The 24,418-nt window shown below is 40.3% G+C and overlaps 1 protein-coding gene across 1 annotated transcript in view; it reads right to left on the reverse strand.

Moving 5' to 3' along the window:
• The window catches only part of Ttn (titin), a 271,400-nt gene that overhangs the window by 120,221 nt on the left and 126,761 nt on the right, over window positions 1-24,418 (reverse strand). The window contains exons 143-168 of the mRNA XM_041639884.1: window positions 24,256-24,339; window positions 23,795-24,058; window positions 22,186-22,260; window positions 21,403-21,477; window positions 20,605-20,736; window positions 19,971-20,048; window positions 18,971-19,039; window positions 18,690-18,773; window positions 18,253-18,552; window positions 17,026-17,106; window positions 16,229-16,306; window positions 10,792-10,815; window positions 9,808-9,873; window positions 9,422-9,505; window positions 9,257-9,337; window positions 6,596-6,679; window positions 6,403-6,486; window positions 6,238-6,318; window positions 6,025-6,111; window positions 5,800-5,883; window positions 5,594-5,677; window positions 5,383-5,460; window positions 4,935-5,018; window positions 4,390-4,485; window positions 4,026-4,103; window positions 566-679 (exon numbers count right to left, since the gene is read on the reverse strand). Coding sequence (XP_041495818.1) covers window positions 566-679; window positions 4,026-4,103; window positions 4,390-4,485; window positions 4,935-5,018; window positions 5,383-5,460; window positions 5,594-5,677; window positions 5,800-5,883; window positions 6,025-6,111; window positions 6,238-6,318; window positions 6,403-6,486; window positions 6,596-6,679; window positions 9,257-9,337; window positions 9,422-9,505; window positions 9,808-9,873; window positions 10,792-10,815; window positions 16,229-16,306; window positions 17,026-17,106; window positions 18,253-18,552; window positions 18,690-18,773; window positions 18,971-19,039; window positions 19,971-20,048; window positions 20,605-20,736; window positions 21,403-21,477; window positions 22,186-22,260; window positions 23,795-24,058; window positions 24,256-24,339 — 2,529 coding nt within the window. The remainder of the gene's footprint in view (window positions 1-565; window positions 680-4,025; window positions 4,104-4,389; window positions 4,486-4,934; window positions 5,019-5,382; window positions 5,461-5,593; window positions 5,678-5,799; window positions 5,884-6,024; window positions 6,112-6,237; window positions 6,319-6,402; window positions 6,487-6,595; window positions 6,680-9,256; window positions 9,338-9,421; window positions 9,506-9,807; window positions 9,874-10,791; window positions 10,816-16,228; window positions 16,307-17,025; window positions 17,107-18,252; window positions 18,553-18,689; window positions 18,774-18,970; window positions 19,040-19,970; window positions 20,049-20,604; window positions 20,737-21,402; window positions 21,478-22,185; window positions 22,261-23,794; window positions 24,059-24,255; window positions 24,340-24,418) is intronic.

Raw genomic sequence — 24,418 nt, forward strand, 5'->3', positions numbered from 1 at the left:
GTTTCCATTAGGCAAAAATAAATAAATAAATAAATAAATAAATAAATAAATAAAAAATGGAAAAGCCCCAGTGATGAATTGTTCATATACATTTTTCATGGTAAGTGAACACCAGCTATTGAATACCACAAATATGCTATGAACATGCTGTTATTTAAGAACAAAGTTTTGACTTCTACATAGATTTAATCACTGCAATGTTAATATCTTTCAAAGACTTTTAGACATTCCACATGCTTACAACCAAGACAGGCACAGCAATCAGCCTTTCCAACCAAAAGACCTTCCTCCCCTTCCCACAAGGAAAAGTTAGCTGAGTAGCCTCTGCACTCAGATGGCAAGGATGTTGCTCACTAAATTGTCTCACAAGCAGCAGGCATGGCTGCACGTCATACCCCAGGACACCTGGGATAGCAGAAACATCCATCCCTATGCAACTCCCACAGCACGGCCATGTCCAAACATATGCACTCCCAGGAGCAATGCAGTTCTTGAAAGCAATATTTTCATAGGCCGAACAGAAGTTGGAAGCAGGTTAACAAGTCATTGGAAGCAGCATTTGTACCTTTAAGTTGGAACAGTTTCTCCTTCACGTCTTCCTTAGGTGGAGAAGGAGCACGCACTGGGGGTCTTGGCTTGAGTTTTGGTTTCTCAATAACCTTCTTTTCAGGCTCAGGTTCTTAAGAGAGTATTGCAGGAGTGTTAGTGCATGCAAATATTAATTAGGTGTGTGTATATACACTATATGCGATGGAAATTTAAATATGTGCGAAGCAAAAGTTTATTTAGATATGCGTTATCAGTGCCCGAACATAAAACATAAAGTATCAACACTGTACACACAGTGATGTGTTACATAATAATGACGTTAAACAGCCAAAGAGCGAGCCACATAACATTACACAGAGCATAAATACAGGACCGCTTAAGAACAGATGTACACACGAGATTTTTTTACATAGAGATGGAAAGACCTGCTATACATACAGGACAACACAAACCAATTAGAGGTCAAGATGAAGAGTGTGCTAATGAAGATTTAAGTCCGCTAACTGGATACCTGGCACTGAGGTTTCTTCTGGCTCTGGTTCAAGTTCAGGTTCAGGTTCAGGTTCTTCAGGTTGAATAAACTTTTCAATTTCGCGTTCTTTAAAGAGTGTCAACAAAGGGCATAAGATTGTAACATAAAAGTGTTCATGCAGACGCACAACAATTTTACATAGATGCAAAGAGTAACCAAACATAAACATACCACCCATACAAGGTGGTTGCCAGAGAAGAGGGTGATTTCCATTTTCTTTTTCTATTTGTGCTGTTGGGTATTGAGCGCAGGGGCTGTCTCTTTCCTTTCCTTTCTTTCCCTTCCCTTCCCTTTTCTTTCTTCTCTTTTTCTTTCCTTTTTTTCTTCCTCTTAGTTTTTTTTTAAGCCAGGTCTTACTACATAGACCAAGATAACCTCACACTTACAGAGATTCACCTGTCTCTGCCTTTTGAAAGCAGGCATTAAAGGCCGGGGCCACCATGCCTGGCCAAGCATAAGGTTTTACTTATTGCTCTTACCACTGAGCTACATCCTGGCCTCCAGATGTTAATTTTCTTATACTGGAACTATCTATTACTATGTTGATGAAAATTTTCTTACATTTGAACTGTCTATTACTATGTCGACGGGAACTGAGCTGACTTGAAACCCACTACTGGCAATCCCTTGAGGATCCAATGTAACTAACTAATGGAATCTGCATCAGTAAACTGTACTTTTCAGAACAGCTAACCATCACCGAGATTAAGCAAATGAAAGGCTCTAATTTAAAATAAGCATAATTGTTTGGAAAAAGAAAGTAGCCAAACACGTGCAGCGATGTTCCTATATATAATTTAAGGAGAAATGTTACCCTACAAAGACCTTTGCATCATTAAAGTTCCAGGGAACAGACATCTATGTATGTGTATACCTTCAACAGGGGGCGTCTCTTTTCTACCAATGGCAATGGTTTCTTTCTCTTCATAGATTGTCTCCTCAGGGGTCTCTTCAACTTAAAAACAGTATAGCATATTAGGCTGTATTCAGAGTAGACACTGCAGCTGCTAAGTTACATCCAACCACACTTAATTCAACTATCTCAAGACACCCACAGGGTCAACACGTGAGACAGACATCACAGATACATAAGATCCACCAATGAAGCCGGTGTTGTCGTCCCAAGATTTAAAGAGCAGCAGGTACCTGGGGCAGGTGCCTCTTCTGGCTCTTCAGGCACAGGAACAGACACTTTCTTTTCAGGGGTAACTTTCTTGGGTGCTTCAGGCACTTCAAAGACATTAATTGTATTTATCATTAAGAACTCAGAAGATGAACAAGACTCTTCCAAAGGTTGGCAAAGAACACAGTGTAGAGAACTGGGGTCTCCATCTTAGAAGATGTCATGGAGAAAATGGTTTCTGAGTCGTGGCAGCCTTTGGGGCATTCTAGTTACATGAGAGTGTATCCTCAGCCTTCAGTTTATTTGCATCATCATTTAACAACTCATGAGAATATAACTGTTCTATTTGGTTTGGGCAACCAGCCCTGCAAATGTGTTTCTTTGTTTAATGCAAATGACCTCAAAATCAATATCTCTATCCTTGACCTGAGCTCCTGAGCACACTCCTACCTTCTGAGCCTGAAAAAATAAAGAGAATGTTCACCATTTCTTTCTAGCAACAGCCTAGAATCCAGTGAATTGTTCTCTTGGCCACTTAACCTTAACTACTACAGGTATCATAGTTTTTTAGCACTATGGGCAGTTAGCTTTCTAGAGTCCAAATCCAATCATTTATACTCTTCAAAACCTTTGACGCCTCCTCTGGTCGATGCCTACAAATGAAGGCAAATCTTATTCCTGTAAAGCACCCCTCTCTTTCTAGCTTGTGTTATCTTCCAAGATATTGGACAAATCCACACCCAAATGATGCTGTTTATCTGAGAGTCCATGAGCTTTTGCATCCTTTTGCCTTCATACCTTCCAATATACCCCCCTTTCCTAATTTCTGTATGTAAAAGTAATCTATCAAAATTAAAACCATTTCTTCCATTATTCCTTCCTATTTGTCTCTACCTGAATAAAGATTGTTGGTCTCTGTCACTAACTGTACTCTGCTTGGAAATGCTATCACTTAGAGAGTTGACCGATCTTTCCATCCTCCCACCATATTTAAGTTGCTTGAGGATAGAAGCGTGTTTTGTGTGTTCTAAAACAGTATCTTCCTGATAGTAATATTCAACCAAATATGGTAAATGGAGCTGTTTGATGCCTTTTCTACTCTGGTAACCGTGGACTACAGCGACACGGACCAGTTTCTCTGTCTTGTTTTATCTTTTTGCTGACATACATTTTCCTCTTTCCCTATGAAATGTGATGTTACCTAAGCTCAGTCTGTTTTGCTTTAAGAATTCGTGTCAAATGCTTGTGGTTGGAAACACATGCTTCTTCCAAGTAGGTACCTTTTTCTGGCATGGCTTCTGGCTTTTTGGTCACAGGCACAGGTTCTTTCTTGACTGGAACAAGTTTCTTCGGCACCTCAGGGACTTTGAAGATATTAGTTTTGTTTTAGAGAGCTAACTTGAGAACATTTTAAGAATAAAAATATCTATAATTAACGGAGTGGTATTAGAATTAGTGGAAACAAATGAGGGCCATTTTGCCCCTGGTTGTCTTAAGTAAGAGGACATTTATTGGGTGCCACTTTTCGAATAAGCTTTAAAGAATAACGTCAGTCATGTGAGTACCTTCAGCTGCTGGTGGTTCTGGCTTCTTTGCAACTGGAACCTTCTTCACTGGCACAACTTTCTTTGGCACCTCAGGTACTTTAAAGATATTAGTAGCATTTAATATAAAAGTATAAGATAGTCACGTTACATGTCTGTACAACATCATAACATACAGACAACAGTTAGTAGGTACAGGACAGAATAAAACACAACCAAGAAACTCTGATTTTAGGCGGCACAGAAATTATGTAAACGTTTATTTTAGCACAAGTACCTTTAGGAGGTGGAGCTTCTGGTTTTTTGATGACAGGAAATTTCTTCTCTGGGACAACCTTCTTAGGCTCTTCTGGCACTTGAAGAACAGGAATTTATTTTAGAAACAGGTGTTTGCAAGCACAAACCAAGTGATAAACACATTTAAAAAACATACATTTTTGGTAAGTATATTATAAAATTCTGTAAGTTTAATGAGTGAAAATAATGCTTTTTCCCCCCTCTCTTGCCTTTGTTTTTGTTTGGCCAGCACTGGCAAATTTCACACAAGATGATAGAAGATAGATATTACCTTATGGTATGTAATACATGTAACAGCCAAGCGACCACACTTTCCTGTCTATGCAGCAGAACCTGACTGATACCTGCTGTAGGTGGAGGTGGAGCTTCAGGTTCCTCCTCTTCTACTACAGGGGCTGGTTCCTCCTCCTCAGCAGCTATTTCTTCAGGTTCTTCATATACTTTAAAGACATTAGTCAATTGTGTTTCAGTATGCGATAAAAAATTATAAAGTGCCTAAACACCCTAACCACAGTAATCTCGATTTCTCCCGTTGCTTTGATTTTTTTTTTTTTTAATATGAAACCATCCCAGTTGCTTGACTTCTGTGTATACCGATCTGGATGCTTGGAAAAGCTCTTTCTTTTTAAGGTCATCCATACTCATAAATGTCCCATCTTATTTCTTATGTAATTAGAGAAGCTAGGCTGAAGGCAGATCATGGTGACTGTGACCTATGACCTGTATAATCATTGCTGACTGGCAATTTGAAGTCAGAGCTAATTTGGATGATGAAAAGCAAGAACAGTAAATGACCAAGGGAGAGAACGTGAGGGATACAAGAAGATTCAAGAAAAGAAGATAAATAAAGCTTGGCTTATAAAGAGTCATACGATAGCTCAATGCATACCTTCTGGGGGAGGAGACTCCACTCTCTCAGGAACAGGAACGGTGGGTTTTTCTTCAATGACAGCCTTCTTTGGCACCTCTGGCACTTTGAAGATATTAGTTAGTTTTATTTTGGGGTCATGGAGAAGTTCGTAACCTGTCAACTTCACATTTTTCTGAAACAACCCCAAGACAGATAGAACCCAAGAGCAAAAGGTCAGTACCTGTCCTTGGATCTTCATGTCGTGTGGAGTAAAAAGAGGGATATTAAGAATTTGTGAACAAAGGCATTCATCTTTTTAAGTTTTAAAAAAAGTGGTGATGTTTGTTAAAGTATTCTGTAAACTCTAAATTCCCAGAAACACTTTTATAAGTGCGCATATCAGAAAACTGACAAAGACTTTGACACTGGGTGACAGTGGAGACCAAGACGGAGTACCTTGCTAAAGAGTCTGGCTATTGACATGTACCTTTGGTTGGTGGGGCTTCTGGCTTTTTGGAAACAGCCACTTTCTTTTCTGGGACAACTTCTTTGGGAACTTCTGGCACTTTAAAGATATTAGTATTTTAACACATGACCAATCGGCACGGGCCCACCCAGCACACTCACACAGGACAAAATGCTGTTTAAGAACCGGAGACCATTCCCGCCTTCATCCAATAATCCACCTCCACATGTACCTTTTGCAGGTGGGGCTTCTGGTTTTTTGGGCACCACAGGAGGCATTTTCTTTTCAGGAACAGCTTCCTTGGGCACTTCGGGCACTTTAAAAGATATTAGTAGGTTTTAACGTGTAGTTCCAGCCACGTGGCATCAGTAAGTACAGTAGTGGAACATGACATTTCAGAGTCAAAAGACTGTACGGAGTTAACAGCAGCGAAAATACCTTTCGCTGCTGGTGGTTCAGGTTTCTTGGCAATAGCAGGGGCCACTTTCTTGTCAGGGACGGGCTTCTTAGGTGGCACTGTCACTACAGATAGGAGAATTTATGCCTTAGAAACATAAGACAAATGGAAGAAAGATAGCCCAACCAGCCCACACTGTGAGGACCAGTGAACCAGAGAACGAGGGCAAAGGCAGACAGAAGCACTCCAGTTGACTCGCCAAGTACCTTTGGGAGGTGGAGCAGGCACTGTCTCCTCTACAGCCTCCTCCGGAGGTTCTTCTGGGGCAATCTCCTCTGCGGGCTCCTCATACACTTTAAAGACAGGAGCCCCTTTTAGTGACAGACTTGACAGGGACGTATGACATATTCAACAGAAAATATTTCCACAACAGAGACATTTAACATTTTTTAAAGATAATAGTTTAGTTTAATTATTACCTTCGGGGGGAGGACTTTCCGGTTTAGGGGGAATGTCTTCAGGTATCTTCTTTTGGGGAACAGCCTTTGGCATCTCGGGCACTTCTAAGATATTAGTATTTTCTTGATTAGACAGAGTGGACACATATTGGACACTATGAAGATCGGTGGCGTGGGGGTGGCTACCTTTCACAGGTGGGGCTTCAGGCTTTTTAGGAGGGGCCGCTGGCACTTTCTTCTCAGGAACAACTTCTTTGGGTGCCTCTGGCACTTGGAAGAGAGAGTAAGATTATCCTTAGGACCAGTGATGGCCACTAGGGTGGACTTTTCAAGAGAGAGGAAGACTTAGAGCTAGGATGACAAGGTCAAGAGCAAATACCTTTCACAGGTGGGGCTTCTTGCTTTTTAGGAGGGGCTGCTGGCACTTTCTTCTCAGGAACAACTTTCTGGGGTGCCTCTGGCACTTAAAGAGATTAGTAAGCACATAAGACACGTGACGACGCCAGGACAAAGTATTTTCAAGAGTAGAGGAGCTTTGTCTTAGGAAGCCTGGGACCAGTGACAAATACCTTTGGCAGGTGGGGCTTCTGGCTTTTTCGGGGGCACCACAGACACTTTCTTGGCAGGAACAACTTCTTTGGGAGCCTCAGGTACTTCAAAGAGATTAGTGAAAGTTCTCTTAGGACGTAGAAGAGCAGGAGGCCGCATATGTTCAAGAGTATAAGAGTTAGGTCTCAGGAATCCCAAAGTTAGTGAGAAATACCTTTGGCAGGTGGGGCTTCTGGCTCTTTAGGGGGCACCAGGGACACTTCCTCTTCAGAGAGGACCTCTTCTTCGGGTGCCTCTGGCACTTAAAAGAGATTAGTGAAACTACATTAGGATGCCTGACAAGTAGGATGGAGAACCAAAGGAGTGAGGCTTTGTGAAACCTCAGGCCAGTGAGAAGTACTTGTGACAGGTGGAGCTGCTGGCTTTTTAGGAGGCGCCAGGGACACTTTCCTTTCAGGGACAACCTCTTTAGGGGCCTCAGGCACTTCAAAGGGAGTAACGAGATTATACTTAGGTCTTATGGAGACCAAAGTTCACTCTTATTTCTCAAGAGCAACAGAGTTACAGCTTCTGAAACCTTGGGTCTGTGACAAGTGCTTATGACAGAAAGGGCTTCTGGCTTCTTAGGAGATGTCACTATTTTCTTTTCAGGGACAATTTCTGGCACTTAAATGAGATAAATCGCTCTTCTTTTATATAGGGCAATTAGGTAAACAGACTAGAAATGTATTCAAGAACAGAAGGCATTCATTCTGAAGATTAAGTAGAGGATTTAAAAATGCCTATGGTAGGTGTGTCTTCAAATTTTGGGGGTGGGACCATAGGAGCTTTCTTTTTTCTTCTCTTTTCAACTGCTTGATGAGCTCCAGGCACTTGATAGACAGTAGGAGTTATGGATTGAAGTATGAACGGGCAAAGAACTAAAGCTTTTCTAGGGTGAATGAATTTATTTCTTCTAAAGAAGAAGATCCGGGTAACAAGTACCTGGGACAGCTGAGACTTCTGGCTTCTTAGGAGGTGCTGTTGGTCTTGTCTTTTCAGGGACAATTTCTTGGATTCTGGGCACTTGAAGATATTAGTAGTTTTATAGTTAGGTTAGTAAAGAGTAGTGGTCTACATTTCAAGAATGGAAGAAGATTTCTTCTGAAGAAGGTCTTGGTAACAAGTACCTGGGACAGGTGGGACTTCTGGCTTCTTAGGAGATGCGGCTGGTCTTGTCTTTTCAGGAACAATTTCTTGGACTTCAGGCACTTAAAGATATTAGTAGTTTTACACTTAAGTTAATAAGAGTGACGGTCTAAATTTGTTTTCAAGAATGGAAGAGAAATTTCTTCTGAAGACTAGTTTAGCTGATAAGTACCTGGGGCAGGTGAGGCTTCTGGCTCCTTAGGAGGCACTCTCCGTCTTGTCTTTTCAGGGACAATTTCTTGAACTTCAGGCACTTAAAGATATTAGTGGTTTTACATTTAGGTTAGTGAAGACAAGGCCTATATCCGTTTTTAAGCACAGAAGACAGATTTCTTCTAAAAAGGTCTAAAAGACCAGTACCTGGGACAGGGGCAGCTTCTGGCTTTTTAGGAGGTGCCGCTGGTCTTTTCTTTTCAGGGACTATGTCTTGAATTTCCGGCACTTAAAAGATATTAGTAGTTTTACCACTTAGGTTAGTGAAGACAACAGTCTACATTTGTGTTTAAGAGTGGGAGGGTGACCTCTCTGAAGGCTACTTCAGCTGGCATGTACCTGGGACAGCTGTGGCACCTGCCCTTTTGGGCAGTTCCTCGGGAAGGTTTTCTTCTGGGGTAACTTCTGGAGGGGCGTCAGGTGCTTAAACAACATTAGTAGTTTCAGAAATTATGAATGATTAAGGCATATTTTATAAGAATATGAGGGTTCCAAGCTATTTTTTTCTTAGGGTCGAAGAAAGTAAAATACCTTTTGTAGATGGGACCTGAGAGCTTTTGGACACAGACAACCTCTTTGCAGGTACAACCTCTTCAGAAACTTTGAAGATATTAGTAGCTTTCAGTTAGAACTAGACAGGGTTTACTAGTGATATGTTTATCCAAGTTAACACACTGGTGGACAGACACCCGAACATACTTTCCCCAGCCCAATACAGGTGCGCAGCAACATGTAAGGACACATACCTTTGGCAGGTGGAACTTCTGGTTTCTTGGGAGGAGCCACTGGAACTTTCTTTTCAGGGGTGACTTCCTTTCTTACTTCAGGCACTTCAAAGATAATTTGTAATTTGAGTTTAGAAAAGACTAAATCAATTGAGGTATGTAGCATATGATCATAGGAGACATAATAGATAGTTACTGACATTTTAAAATTTACATTACCTTTATATATGAACACATTTATATAATATTGTATATATATATATATATACACACACACACATATATATACTTGACATACAAACATGTGTATAATACTTTGGTTGAAATATATATTTATCTCCTTCTTAGTGTACTTTTGACTATACCTTCGGGGGGAGGACTTTCCGGTTTAGGGGGAATGACTTCAGGTATCTTCTTTTGGGGAGCAGCCTTTGACATCTCGGGCACTTCTAAGATATTAGTATTTTCTTGATTAGACAGAGTGGACACATATTGGACACTATGAAGATTGGTGGTGTGGGGGTGGCTACCTTTCACAGGTGGGGCTTCAGGCTTTTTAGGAGGGGCCGCTGGCACTTTCTTCTCAGGAACAACTTCTTTGGGTGCCTCTGGCACTTGGAAGAGAGAGTAAGATTATCCTTAGGACCAGTGATGGCCACTAGGGTGGACTTTTCAAGAGAGAGGAAGACTTAGATGCTAGGATGACAAGGTCAAGAGCAAATACCTTTCACAGGTGGGGCTTCTTGCTTTTTAGGAGGGGCTGCTGGCACTTTCTTCTCAGGAACAACTTTCTGGGGTGCCTCTGGCACTTAAAGAGATTAGTAAACACATATAAGACACATGACGACACCAGGACAAAATATTTTCAAGAGTAGAGGAGCTTTGTCTTAGGAAGCCTGGGACCAGTGACAAATACCTTTGGCAGGTGGGGCTTCTGGCTTTTTCGGGGGCACCACAGATACTTTCTTTGCAGGAACAACTTCTTTGGGAGCCTCAGGTACTTCAAAGAGATTAGTGAAAGTTCTCTTAGGACGTAGAAGAGCAGGAGGCCGCATATGTTCAAGAGTATAAGAGTTAGGTCTCAGGAATCCCAAAGTTAGTGAGAAATACCTTTGGCAGGTGGGGCTTCTGGCTCTTTAGGGGGCACCAGGGACACTTCCTCTTCAGAGAGGACCTCTTCTTCGGGTGCCTCTGGCACTTAAAAGAGATTAGTGAAACTACATTAGGATGCCTGACAAGTAGGATGGAGAACCAAAGGAGTGAGGCTTTGTGAAACCTCAGGCCAGTGAGAAGTACCTGTGACAGGTGGAGCTGCTGGCTTTTTAGGAGGCCCCAGGGATACTTTCCTTTCAGGGACAACCTCTTTAGGGGCCTCAGGCACTTCAAAGAGATCAGTAAGATTATGTCTAAGAGTTATGAAGACCAATAGAATGGAATATTTTCAAGAGCAGATGACAGGTCTTAGGAAGCCTCAGGGATGAGTACCTGTGGCAGGTGGGGCTTCACGCCTTTTAGGTGGCTCCCCAAGCACTTCCCTTTCAGGGACAACCTCTTTAGCCGTCCCAGGTGCGTCAAAGAGATTAGTATGTTTTACAGGTAGACAGTACAAAGACCAGTAGACACACAGAACATTATTCAAGCCAAATGAACTTTCTTTTTTTCCTCTTGAACCTCATCAGGGCTAATTAGTACTTGTAACAGGCGGTACGTTAGGCTTTGAATTAGTGACTTTCATTGGGGGTCACTTCTTTAGAAGATTCGGGTTCTTTGGAGACATGAGTCAATTTACACTGAGTCAAAGCATTCCACATACACAGGAGCTATATATACATGACAGGAGTCCCAAGCCTTCCTGTCTTCCCCCTTGCCCTCCCATGGAAAGAGACTATCAAGCATGTACCTTTGGCAGGTACAACTTCCGGCACTTGGGGAGGGTGTACTTTCTTTAAGGCCACAACTTCTCTGGGCGCGTCAGGCACTTGAAAGATATTAACACTTTGACATTTAGGAACCAAAAGAATTGCCACAAACAGAAAACACACACAGACAGCTGAAGACATTTCCTGCCCTTTCACACTTCCAACAGCATCTACCTTCTTCTGGAGGAAGCTCAGGCCTTTTACGAGAAATCCGACGCGTTTTCTTTTCAATGGTGGCTTCTTCGTAAGTGTCCAGCACTTCAAGAAATTAGTGGTTTTGCATTTAGTGTTAAGCAAAGTCACCAGGAAGAAGAAAGTATGTTCAAAAATGACTACAGCTAGCTCCTGAGCCTGTGGGCTTGGCAGCTTATACCTGTCACTGAGCGGGCTTCTCTGGGCTTTGAAGGGGCTCCCTTTGCAGCAGCAACTTCAGAAGGGGCTTCCGGTTCTTAAAAGATATTAGCATTTCACATTTCAGAGTTAAAATGACTCATGTGGACAGCAGCCACAGTAGTAGTGTGCTGCTTTCTAGAAAAGACTTCTCCTCCCTTCCCTACTTCCCCTCATCTGCCAACAAACTAGTATGTTGGGACTTGTAGGATTCTTGAGAAGAGGGGCTGCATAATCCCCACACAATCACGGTACACAACAGCCAGGCTTCTGTTGCCTGCATTCAGTCACGGATAGAGAAACTATCTATACTGAATGTGTGCATCCATTATGTCTTTGTCAGCATTTCCCAAGCAACACAGAATGAGGCCATTCGCAGACCATTTATGTTCTATTAGGCCATAAGTGATCTGGGGATGCTCAAAGGGAGTGCCAACATTACTTTGGTTATATGCAGATTTGATCTTGTTTTCTATAAGGAACTTTTTGAGCAGCCACTGATTTTGGCATCTGCATGGGGGCGGGGTATCCTGGACTTCCTTATGAAAACTGAGACAGGATTTTAATTCTCAGGTGAATGCTTGGAATAGGATTATTGTTTTGGCAAAATGGCCACCAATGCTTTCTAGATGAACATACTGGAACTTCCGGTGACGTAAAGATATTAGTACATTTACATATAGGAGTTAGGAACAGTTAAGAAAAAACAAGATTTAAGAGTTTGTGGGAAGGCACTTTCTTCTTTCATTTATGTTCAGCGGTGACATGTACCTTGGATGACTGGCGTTTCTGGCTCGACAGGAATATCTTCAAAGGTGCTCATCTCGGGAGCCATTTCTTTCACAGCTTCGGGTGCTTTGAAGATATTAGCATTAGAGTCAGAGGTTAGAAGGGTTAGTTAGAAGGGACATTAATCCCATAAAGTGAACCAAAGTGATTGCTGTTGCTACTGGGGGCGGGGGGGGGGGGCTCCTTGGAGGGTCTGAGGAGGTGTGGAGTCCTGAGCAGAGGTACTAAGTCTCGTCCCTGTCCCTTGTTTATTCCTTTCCAGCTTCCTAGCACCTACCCAAAGGTGACTTTGAGGGGACAAGCAAGATTCCAGACATAGGAAAAGAATCAAATTACTTGGCTATTTTTTTAAATTATAAAATATCATTTTATATACTATCATATATATTCATATATATATATATATATATGAGGTTGTGATCCTGAAAGTCTTTTAAACTTCCTGAATTTTGACTTATCTAGAAATATTTAGAGTGGAAAAACATACATTAAAGTATTAAAGTGAAAATACAAGTCATGGGAAGGGCAAGCAAGTATTCAGGAGAGAATACCAGTATGAACTAGAATTACTTAGCCATGGCTCTAAGATGATGTCACAGGCGGATCAACTTCACATTAAGTCATGACTTTCTATAAAGTCATTTCTATGACATTTAAGTCTTACTTGAAGTCAGTTTTATGTTCCTATGCTTATTTTGGAAATGAGTTTAATATGAAGAACATTTCTGACAACTTACAGCATGCATGGTGATACATACCGGACTTTTAACTCCATGAAAGGTTCAATCACTATCATGTGGTACATGACCAATCAAGAACCTTTGTCACCTGATGTCACTGCTTCCTGCTTCAGAGGGGCATGCATTAAGCTAGCTCAATCTAGTTGTAGAGTTATACATGCCATACAGCTTTCTTGTTGATTTTTTTTTTAGCTAGTCTGGCTTTTATTATTACTTTTTAGTTAATAGCCATTTTCCAATAAAGAACATGTCTTAGGCATATTTGAACATCAAACATTCCATGTTTTCTCTGCAGTTCTTATAGCTAAACTGTAAATTCTTTCCTGTGTGGGAGTTTAAGGTTGCCTTCTAGATGGTTGACTGTACACATTCAGTTGGTTAAGCATGATCCTCGAGGGTGCATTCTTTGGTAACCACTGGGCTTTTGAAGAGGTTAGTATGTTCACACGATAGCCACAGCTACAGCTGAGATCAGCAGCTGGACTTTCTCCCGGCTTGTACCTGCTGGCAGCTGAGGCTTTCTTCTTTTGGCTGCAGGAGCTTGTTTCTCTGGAAGCACATCTTTGATGACTTCAAGGTCTTTAAAGATATTAGTTTTTAAGAAAATATAATTGAGAAAAGGCAAAAACAATGACATGATGCACAAAGAAAATGAGGTATACAACAGACTTCAAAAGTTAGAATTTGTATTTTCTTTTTAACAGTCTATCTTTGTGCACTGTATGGGTGGGGCAAGTCACGAATAGTTCCTGGTCTTGGGCATTTTTGAGAGATGCTTTGAAGATATTAGTATTTAAGAGGTTGAGGCAACACACATAAAACACTGGACATTTGACAAACACAAGATGGAAGATTTTCTTGTTTAGAGTCTCATGACAAGAGTTTGTACCTTCAGCGGGGGGAGGTTCAGGAATTTCAGGAACAGCCTCATGTGACTTCAGCGCTGGAAACACTTCTTGAGTTTTGTCAGGCTCTTTAAAGATATTAGTAGGTTTATAATTAGATTTTTTTAAAAAAAATAACAGTGAATTATATAACATGCAGTTCTGGGATCTTAAGGCCAAAGATAACAATCAATGTTTTGAAGCAGTTGAAATATACCTTTGCGTGCCACGGTTTCTCTCTTTTTACGAATGGCCACATATGTTTTCTCTTCTGTAACAACTGTTTGAGGGGGTGCAGGCGCTTAAAAGAGATGAGTACAGTTATGTCCTGAACAGGGAAGAAAAACATGTTTCTAAAAAGAGCCCCAGACAAATTCAAGCGGAGTTGGTGGTGCTAGGTACCTTTGGCCACTTTGAGTCTTGCCTTCTCAGGATGGGTCACAAGTTCTTCTTCTATGACTGTTTCCTCAGATGCTTCGTAAACTTTAAAGATATTATCAGTGTGTGGGTAACAGTTACAAACACACTAATTAAGAAACACATGACACTGTACACATTCATCACCCAAATTCACAGAGGTCCATAGACACAAACAAATTAGTGACAAGCATGAGTTGAGTAGGAATGAACCTCATTCCCAGCTTTAGGATGAAGGATGCTCAGAATTTCTTCATGATTCTGATAACAAATGGAGGATTTTACCAGACAGAGACTGATTTTTTTTTTCATTTTACCTCAGGAAAGCTATTGGCCATATTATATTAGTGTTGTTTTTGATTCATGTATGCATTCACAATAGGGGTGATGTTGAGTTGAATATAAAAGATCCACTATCTATATTCAACCTCCTGGAATCATGTGGAATCATCTTTGCATTTCTAGGTACATACTTGTTTATATTCTAAAATCATGTTTAATTTATGGCTTCCTAGTGTAATAAAAATATGAGGACAATCTAGAGATTAGAAGCCAGAAAGAAGAGAGACGAGGCTACAGCATAGTGGGAGAATACTGGAGGGAAATGAAAGGGAGGAAATATACAGGGAAAAGCTTCTGAAAAGAGTACCTGATTTCTCCAACCTTTAGACAGGAACGCTGTCCGACAACAATGACCAGTTTTAAGGACAGAACCAGGAGGAGGAAGTGATCATATACATTAATCCCAAACTACTGTATGACGAGTATTTATCAGGAGTTTCCCAGACTGAACATAAAAAGGAAGCCCGGGCTGACTGTTTATCATCCAGAAGACTGAGTCTGCTCAGAACGAGTCACTGTTTAGGGTCTCTTGTTATTTAAACTATTTAGGAAAGAAAGGCCTCACTAAATCTCTCAGGGCTTGAGTGGTCTTCTAAATTTGTGCTGTTTGAACAGCCTGGTCCAAATCCTACTTGTAACCCTGAAGAGTACAACAATGACACTGGCTATTTTGATTTTGCAAAATTCAATGACATTATTATTTGGAGTTAAAGTAAGTTACCTCATGGTCTGGGAAATAAGATGAAGGAATGTTTATACACAGAAGAGATTAGGAAATTTCATGGGACAATGACTTTTCTAAGGTTGGATAATGCTAGAAGCACAGAAGAGTTTAGTTTTTAAATTGATGAATAAACGTAACTTGTCTCAGGCTAACAGACATTTAGACGACTTGATTTTAGTCAACACTTTTAGCATGCATGGTTTTTATAGGATATTAGTAGATTTGCATTTTAATGCTGTGTAGACAGACACAGTGGATTCAGAACACAGATGAGACTAAGGACATCCACCAGTGTGTCTGCACTCACTGTATATCTCTGTGTCTTCAGGAAGAACAACTGGTAATTTTTCTTCTTGAATAATTTTCTCAGGCACCTCAGGAACTTTAAAGATATTAGTGTGCACATTACTATTACTAACATATGTAGGATATTAAGACTATAAAAATTTAAACCACCAAGATTTGATGGAACACTTGTTCACTCTACACCATAGAAACTCAACCACAGAGTCATTTCACATCGGGGTTAGCATCCGTGTGTACCTTTAGGTGGCGGAACTTCAGGCTTTTTTGGAACGGCTTCGCGGACCTTTTCTTCAGGAGTGATTTTCTTAGGTACTTCGGGTGCTTTAAAGATATTTACTTGTCTTATTTTCAAGATTGTCAAAATTAAGTATAAAATATCAAGAGTAAAGTGGAGGGAGCTATCAAGTGGAATGTGCAAATGTTAAGTCCATGTGTGTGCTCTATGTCTCCCAACTGCTTTACTGGCTATTCATATGAGAGACATCTCATTCTTGGGGGTCAGTAGTATTTTCTGCTGTTACTTAGAACTTAATTCTCATGCCATGAGGTAGAGATTCCAATGTCAATTCCATAGGGAAGAAAAGCGGAGGGACCAATGTTGTTTAATTACTGAATAAAAAGAGTCAAAATAAGAAAGACCTTTAGGCTTTTGATGTCTTTCCCTAGAGGAGAGTCAAAACAGGGAAGATTGTAGGATGGAATATAAATTGCAATTTCTGTCATTCGCAGCCATCTTGTGGTCCTGGGGGAAGAGTGGTCTTTCTCTCCTCTGTGGAAAGGGAAGCATAGGGATTTACCGCTGGTGGGAACTAGCAGAGGTAGGTACCTTTAGGTGGTGGAGCCTTGGGTTCTTCAGGAACACGGACTTTTTCTTCAGCCACCACTTTCTTGGTCATCTCAGGCACTTTAAAGACAGCAGGGATAATTTCCTTTACTTTTAAACACTCAAAGATATCTTAGCAGGCAGAATATAAGAGACATGTAATGAAAACAGGACAGAGTCACATCATCAAACAGAGACATGGTTTAGCATACACAAGGCACTTGCAGAGGCGACTTTGGACAACAAGCATGACCATACAAGTACGTGGAACTCCCCAAGTTAGATCCACAAAAACTTGACATCAACAACCGACAGCACACCGGCATCGGCTGCTCATTCTGCTCATTCAGGTAGGATAATCGCAGCTTTCTCTTCAGCGATTACTTCCTTACACACTCATTGACTTTCAAGATATAACCTCAAATGATGTAATGTAGCAAAGAGGCAGAAAACGAATAAAGGGGGGCACTGCCACATATTTACAATATAGCTAGCAGCTCAAAACTTTAATAGTGAATAGGGAAATGGAGGTCTACCAATAAGCACATCGGTGAACATACAATCAAACAGCACCGAAGGATGCCCAAGTTTACACTTTGGTCAGCAGGTGTTTGGGTTTTGCTGTTTCAGGGAAACAACAATGGTATCTATGTTTGCAGACTGGTCACTTTAAAGATAATTATTTTGACATTCACCTAACACAAAACACAGAAGAAAATCACCACGCGGAGCACAAACTTGTAAAGCCCCCAAAAAGCAACCGGACACAGTTATGTCAGTATTGCTGAGCCGTGAAATACCTTTAGCTGGTGGCTCTTTGCGAGGAACAACTTTAAAGGGTGGTTTTTTTGGAGGGATGGCTTTCTCGGACACCTCAGGTCCTTCAAAGATATTAGTGTTTTGGTTTAGAATTGACCCATAAAATATGACGAATCACTACCTACATTAATATTGTACAATGAGGGTTTATAAAAGAGTTTGTAGTTTTTGAATTTATACTATTCCTGCTTAAATCAAGTTGTGATTTTAATATTTATACAATACATTGCTATATAAAACATACATATTCCAATATATTATACAAACATTTATTTAGGCATGGTCTGGTGATGTGGTATTCCCCTCTGTATGATGTAAATATGTCTTATTACCATTAGTTATAAAGAAGCTGCTTTGGCCTATGGCAGAACAGAATAGAGCTAGGCAGAACAACTAAACTGATGCCGGCAGAAAGAAGGCAGAGTCAGGGAGATGTCATGAACCTTACTGGTACACCACAGTCTTGTGGTGATACACAGATGAATAGAAATGGGTTAATTTAAGATGCAAGAGCTATCTAGGAATATGCCTAAGCCATTGGTTGAACAGTGTTGTAATTAATATGGTTTCTGTGTGATTATTCGGGTCTGGGTGGCTGGAGAACAAAAGGGCAGTCTCCATTTGCAGTCTGGAGTGGAGCTATAGACTATGTATGGACACTTTATTTTGTCCTTAGAATTTACTGAAATTTGGGCACCATGACCAATGCTTCACTTAGTTCATTATTTCTCCAATGAAGATAATCATAAAATTGCAAACACTTTTAATAAGTAATTATTAGTTAGTGCATAGGTAACTCTATTGTGAACTAGGCAATGGTTGCTTTGATGAGAATATAAGCTATTCAATGAACCGAGAAGTGTGTCTCTGAATGGGGGATACCTGCTGGTGTGTACCTGAGGTACCTGTTGGTACCTGTGGTAATCATATAATGATTGTTGGACTATGAAAAAAAATCCACATATTCATATAGTGATACATGGATCATGGAGCTATGTCAGCATCATACATAATTCTCATGTCTGTGAAAATTAACCACTTTGTGTGTTTAGTCTCTAAACCTTATCAGTTTCTGAATTAAACAGCTTAAACTCATGCTTAAAGTAGTTTGTGGGGCTAATGGGCTGAACTGAACATGCAAAGTACTTTGAAAATTAAATGGATAAGAGAAAGATATAACAATGTGTATTATCTAGAGTCCCCTATACCTTTTTTAGGTGGAATTTTGGGTTTTTCATATACTTCCACTTCTTCAGCCTCTAAAAACTCAACGACCCTGTGGACTTCTTCAACTTTGTGTTCCTCTTGGAACCTGCGCTCTTCCACCCTGATGAATTCCTCCACCTCATGGAACTCCTCCTCTTCGAAGTATTCCTTGACCTCGTGGAATTCTTCTTCTTCAGAAACCTCTTCCACTTTTGCTTCCACAAGTTCTAGCTCTATTCTTTCTTGGACTATTTCTTCTTGCTGGTAGGCAACTGATATTTTTTCTTCAAAAACAGCTCTCCCTGAAAGAGCATTGACTTTAAGAGACTGATTTTTTGAATCATAAAATGAAACAGATGTCAATTCAAAGTGTAAGAAAAATACCTAAAAGAAGACTTCCATGAAAGGACAAGAAGAGCAAAGAATTCCCCAAAAATACCTTTAGCAGGGGGAACAGCTTCCTTTTTGGGCACAGGGACTTTCTTTTCGGGAATTTTCTTTTCTGGAACTTTCTTTTCTGGGACTTTCTTTTCTGGGACTTTCTTTTCTGGAACTTTCTTTGGTACTTCGGGAACTTTAAAGATAAGAGTTTTAATATTTAAGACCACCAAGAGTAAGCTTGCACACTGGACATCAAAAATAAGACAGATGGACAAAAACCATAGACAGCTTAGTGAAGAACGATGACGGAAGGCGTTTGGTTTAAAGGAGAAAGTGTACCTTTGGCTGGTGGGGCCTCTTTTTTCTGGACAGGAGCAGGAACTTTCTCTTCAGGAATTTTCTTTGTCACTTTAAAGATATTAGGTGCCTTAGTTAGATGACAATGCTCAATGACACACATGAATAAAAACATCAGAATCAAGTTATGTCATTAACGCATCTAGGAAGTCGATGTGTGCAGTTGGGCAACCCTTTCACAGGTAATAGGGATACTTTCCCAAACACTCTCTTGTGCTATCTGGATCCCTAGAAGCCAACATATGCCCACTAAGAAGCTTTACTATTTTTAAAACATCAGATGTTATCAACACTAGGCCTAATTTTATTATTTTTAATTTGATGAAGATGTTTTTCAACCTGATTATCATCCTAGATAATCTGGTCCCTGACCTAGGCCTTAGGAACTACTGGGCACTATTTCATTTGCTGAGAAGTCTGCCATCATTGTGGTTGTATACCATAATTGCTGAAGATGTTTTCTGGAACAATTACTGAACAAAGAAGCAACAAAGAAGGACAATTTTAAAACCTCAAATTCCCAGGTTAAATCATGGTAAAAAGGACATGAAGCTCTTTAAAATTATTATCCAAGTGCCAGAATAGATAATTTTTTTCTGTATAAAATAGGATGCACAGAGAAAAATATTACAATAATGAAACTTTTAGTTACATAATAAAATGAAGTCTAGGGATAGAATGAAGGTAAAAACGATTAATTGCTATGTTCTTAAATATTGAGAGATCATGATAAGGCATCAAAATTTCCAGCTATATGAAGTTAGAGATCTCTAAAATAATCCACACAGTGTACCGGATGGAGCCATCATCTACCGTGTGACACTATAGGGAACCCAAGGCAATGATGAGTGGCATTTTCCTTGTCATTAGTCAGTTTGCTCGAACAGTTACTTAAGGAAAAAATGCAGGAAGACCAAGAGCTCTTTAGAAAGAAGACCAGTGGGGTGAGAAAGGTGACAGAATTCACTGGGGCTTGCTATACCTTTAGTAGGGGGTGCTTCTGCTTTCTTAGGGACAGGAGTGGGTGCTGCAGGCACTTCCTTCTTAGCCACTTCAGGCGCTTAAAAGATATTTACAGACACGGTGAAAAAAAAAATCACGTGCAATGACAAAAAAAACCACCCAATTATCAAAATACAAACAAAACAACACAAAACACTGATGTGCTTTAGGAAAGTATTAGCAACCTAAAAGATAATACCTCACCTAGGGCAAGATTTTTAGAAACCCCCAAGAGTAAACACTATGCAAATATTTCAAAGTCTTAAGGGATGATTTAAGAATTAACTCTCAAAAAAGTGAATGATTTCACCACACAGATAGATTGTTCTCCAGCATTTGAGCTGAAAGCAAAATTGAGGATTGCAATCTAGGAGGAAGGATTAAAGTGTAATATCAGAACAATTTTCCCTTATTTATAGTCAGATTGCCGGTAAAGAAGGAAAAGTTAGGGAAATGGCAGGGTCACAGAGCTTCAGCTACGGGGACTGAGAACTCTTCAGGTCTCATTGGTATGATACAAGAAAAGCTTATGGCGGATGATGATTATGTTGACAGCGCTGAGATTTGAAGCAATAAGGGTTTGGAATGTCCAACTCATGAAAGTGGCTGTATACCTCTAGGGGGCACCACCACCACCTCTTCCTCCTCTTCCTCCACCTCCTCTTCCTCTACCACCTCCTCTTCTTCTACGCTAGGTGGTTCTTCTGGGATCTCTTCTGGAATGGGTTCTTCAGCTTCCTCATACACTTGAAACAGATTATTTTGTAAATTACTTTTTAAAAAGCCTTTGAATGTTAGATGAAAATTAAAGCATCTAGACAAACCACTCAGCCTGCTAAATGCCCATGAACATTCACTAATCTGGAAATAAAATTTGCTGAGTCTATAAAACATGTTAGGCACTTTCCAATATGGAGCTAGAAGGGACTCTGGAGGATTTAGTTGGGGATTATTATTTTTTTAGTGAGGTGGAAAGGCGTTTAGAGTCAAGCAATTATTTAGGAACAGAAGTCAGATTCTCCGTGCCAATTACTCAGGTTTATCTGAGATTGTTCTGGAAAAAGCTTAGTTCATGACTCCTACCGAAAGCACTGGGTGAGACATTCCCCATAGTACCCACACACAAAAGAGAAAACACTGACATTTCACAAAACTAGTGAGAGAAGAATAAAGAAGTTAGTGGGTCCATTTCAATTTTTTCAATGAACTATGTCACAAATAGGCTAAACATGCAAGAATGAGAATCAACTGGAATGAGTTGGCCTGCCCAATTCCTTATAGACAAGCATCACTTTCTATCAGAGCTAGAAGGTCTATTGTTATAGAGTGAAATGTATATTATCTCCTCCTCAAATGAGATAATGATAAGACAAGGATGCTTAGAAACACAGTTTTCTTAGGAAGCCATCTACCTTCAGCTGGAGGGACTTCCTCTTCTTTAGGGGGGATGATCCGCCTTTCTTCCACCTTCTTAGGTACCTCAGGAACTTAAAAGACATTGATTGTTTTAGGCACTTAAATCTCAAGAGCTAAAAAAAGATTCTTAAAGACCAATTTTTTTTTTTCAGCCCAAGAGAGTAAACAGCAGAGCACACAGAAGACGAAGCCCTGACACATCACGGTTAAGAAGCGAATGAAGAGGCTTGGGACATCCTGAGACTATCTTTTGTAGCTGGGTTCTCCTTTTCTTTAAAGGAAGAATTATAAGATCACTTCTGGCTCCTTAAGGATATATAACACCTGACATTTTTAGGAATAACATACAGAGGAGAAACACGGCAAAAAAATACACTCACACAAAGTGGAAAACGAACAGAGCACCAACATGGGAACAATGGAGGCACAGTGACCAACATCAGTGACAGACTAGGAAATGCAAACGTGGCTGAGCATCTTGTGTGGATGACACTCCAGGTCAACAAGGGCACAGTTGATAGCCATGTACCTTTGGCGGGAGGAGCCACTGCTTTCTTAAGGCTTGGGGGAGGCAACTTCTTTTCTGGTTCAGGTTTCTTGGGCACCACAGGAACTTTAAAGATATTTTGAAATTTCAGTCTCACAAACACAAGGACAATGTACACAATGATGACAGAAGCTACTTTCACAAATACTAGACAGGACGTTTTGACTTGACGGGTGAAGGAAAGAAGGTCTCTGATGTGCTTGGGGATGCAAGAACATTAGAGGTGATGTACCTTTGGTGGGAGGAGCCTCCTCTTTCTTGGGAACAACTACTTTCTTCTCTGGCACTTTCTTCTTGATCTCAGGCACTTTAAAGACATCATTTCATGATAAGAATGTGTTTTTGAAGAGCCAGAAAGAAAACAAGAAGACTCCACACACAGGAAGACCATCATATAGCATTCACTCAGAAGAGGGATGGAATGCTAGCTGCAGTCCATCAAGAGATGACTAGAATTTTCAAGGGGAAGGATCAGCAAATGGCTGGCTACCTGAGCCTAGACACTATCATTTCATGGACTTAAACTTAAGCTAAGAGCTTAGTTAATAATTATCTGAAAATATTATGGGACCATACAGCCTGGCAGAAACATTATACTTATTTAAGTATAATGCCATTATGACTTTTTTGGGAAATATTATTGCACTTTAGGGTATGAATATACTTCCTAGGTACTGTACCATGACCTGCTCTGTGAATTTAAATATTAATTCTCATTCAATGATATAACAATATACTTTGTCTTATTTTATCTTTACAATAATATTAGAATCCACTGGGATTTGTTCCTATCCCTATTTTATGAAAGAGCAAACTAAGGCTCAGATTGGCTAAAGGACTCTTTCAGAGCCGAACAGCAAAGTTCAAAGTCAAGGTTAAAGTCCAAACTTGTGCTTTCATTTATATATACATGTTTTCTAAGACATAAGCTATTGCTCAGTGTTTGACATAAACTATTAATTACCCAATGTTCTGATGAGTACATCATATTTTCTTCTTAGCCTGGTATCACAAATGAATGAAAGATGAAATTTATCAGCATGAATTTATGTATTTTTTAGGAAATTTTTCCTAAAGATTATTTAGATATTCAAAAGATCTATATGAAACATTATATGGTTTAATAAGATTATAGCAAGTGAAGTAGGCATTTTGTAGTAGTTTTATGATAATACTGCCATTAACCTTTCATGCAAAAAATATTGTGTGAAAAACATCTAATAGAAATAAATGGCTATCAATGTCCTGATCAGTTTTAAAAGTAAAATTTGGCTGTCCATTTTATGTGTGATTTCTTTCTGAAACCCATCTGATAAAGCTAAAATATGGGCTGTGTGATCACTCTGGGGCAGGGGATACCCATCTGATAAACCTATGGTATGGGCTGTGTGATCACTGGGGGCAGGGTGTACCCATCTGATAAGGCTATGGTACAGGCTATGGGATCAACCTGGGATAGGGTATACCTTTGGGAGGTGGAGGAGGCTCCACTTTCTTAGGAACAGGCACGGGGACTTTCTTCTCAGGTACAGTTTTCTTTGGCACTTAAAAACATTTCATTTAAAGACATTAAGAACCACATAACAATACTGGATCTATAACAAAAGACATCCGAGGACAGGACCACAAACAAACATCAACTACAATTAAGACATGCAGATAATTGACAAGGGACAGACATAGAAAGCAGATTGCCGTAGGCAGGATGAAAGGTGTGTCTGGGAAGTTTTCTAAGGATTTGATGACAACTCAGCAAAGAATCATAGACAAGACAGATGGTTTTAACAAGAGGGAAGGCAGAAGCCTACATAAAGAGGTCTTGATCCCAAGAACTGCTGTACCTGGGGCAGGTCTTGGCACCTTAGGGCTAATTTCTGGAAGGGCTTCCTCTTCCTCAAGTGGAACTTCTTCCTCAGGTAGAATTTCCTCTTCCTCTAGTGGAACTTCCTCTTCTTCAGGAGGAACTTCCTCTTCCTCAGGTGGAACTTCCTCTTCCTCGAGAGGGATTTCCTCTTCAGGAGCAACCTCTTCCTCAAATGGAGCTTCTTCTTCTTCTTCCCGAGGCAGAGCCACAGGAACTGAGACCACTTCCCGCTTCTTTGGCACTTTAAAGATATTTATGCAATCGTACAAATTCCATGTTTACGTAAAATATTCACGGCAGCAAGACAGCATGAAAAGCCAATATTCTTTGATCACAATTATTACCAGCATACACAATGTCAAGCAAGCACAATCAGTGAGACGGAACAACACCCATTACATTCCGTTTGTGCCCTGGTGCTGCCCAAGATTAATGTACCTTTGGGGGGTGGAGCTTCCATTTTTTTCAGAACAGGTGCTGGTTTCTTTTCTTCTGGGATGAGCTTCTTGGGCACCTCTGGCACTTTAAGGATATCATTTGTCTTTAAGAATGTGTCTTTTCACAGTGTTTTACAGCCATAGACATGATAAAGGCTCACATC

The sequence above is a fragment of the Microtus oregoni genome, unplaced genomic scaffold (assembly GCF_018167655.1).
Source record: "Microtus oregoni isolate MIOR12 unplaced genomic scaffold, Mior012 000060F_ref0000265, whole genome shotgun sequence".
In the NCBI taxonomy this organism is placed as follows: domain Eukaryota; kingdom Metazoa; phylum Chordata; class Mammalia; order Rodentia; family Cricetidae; genus Microtus; species Microtus oregoni.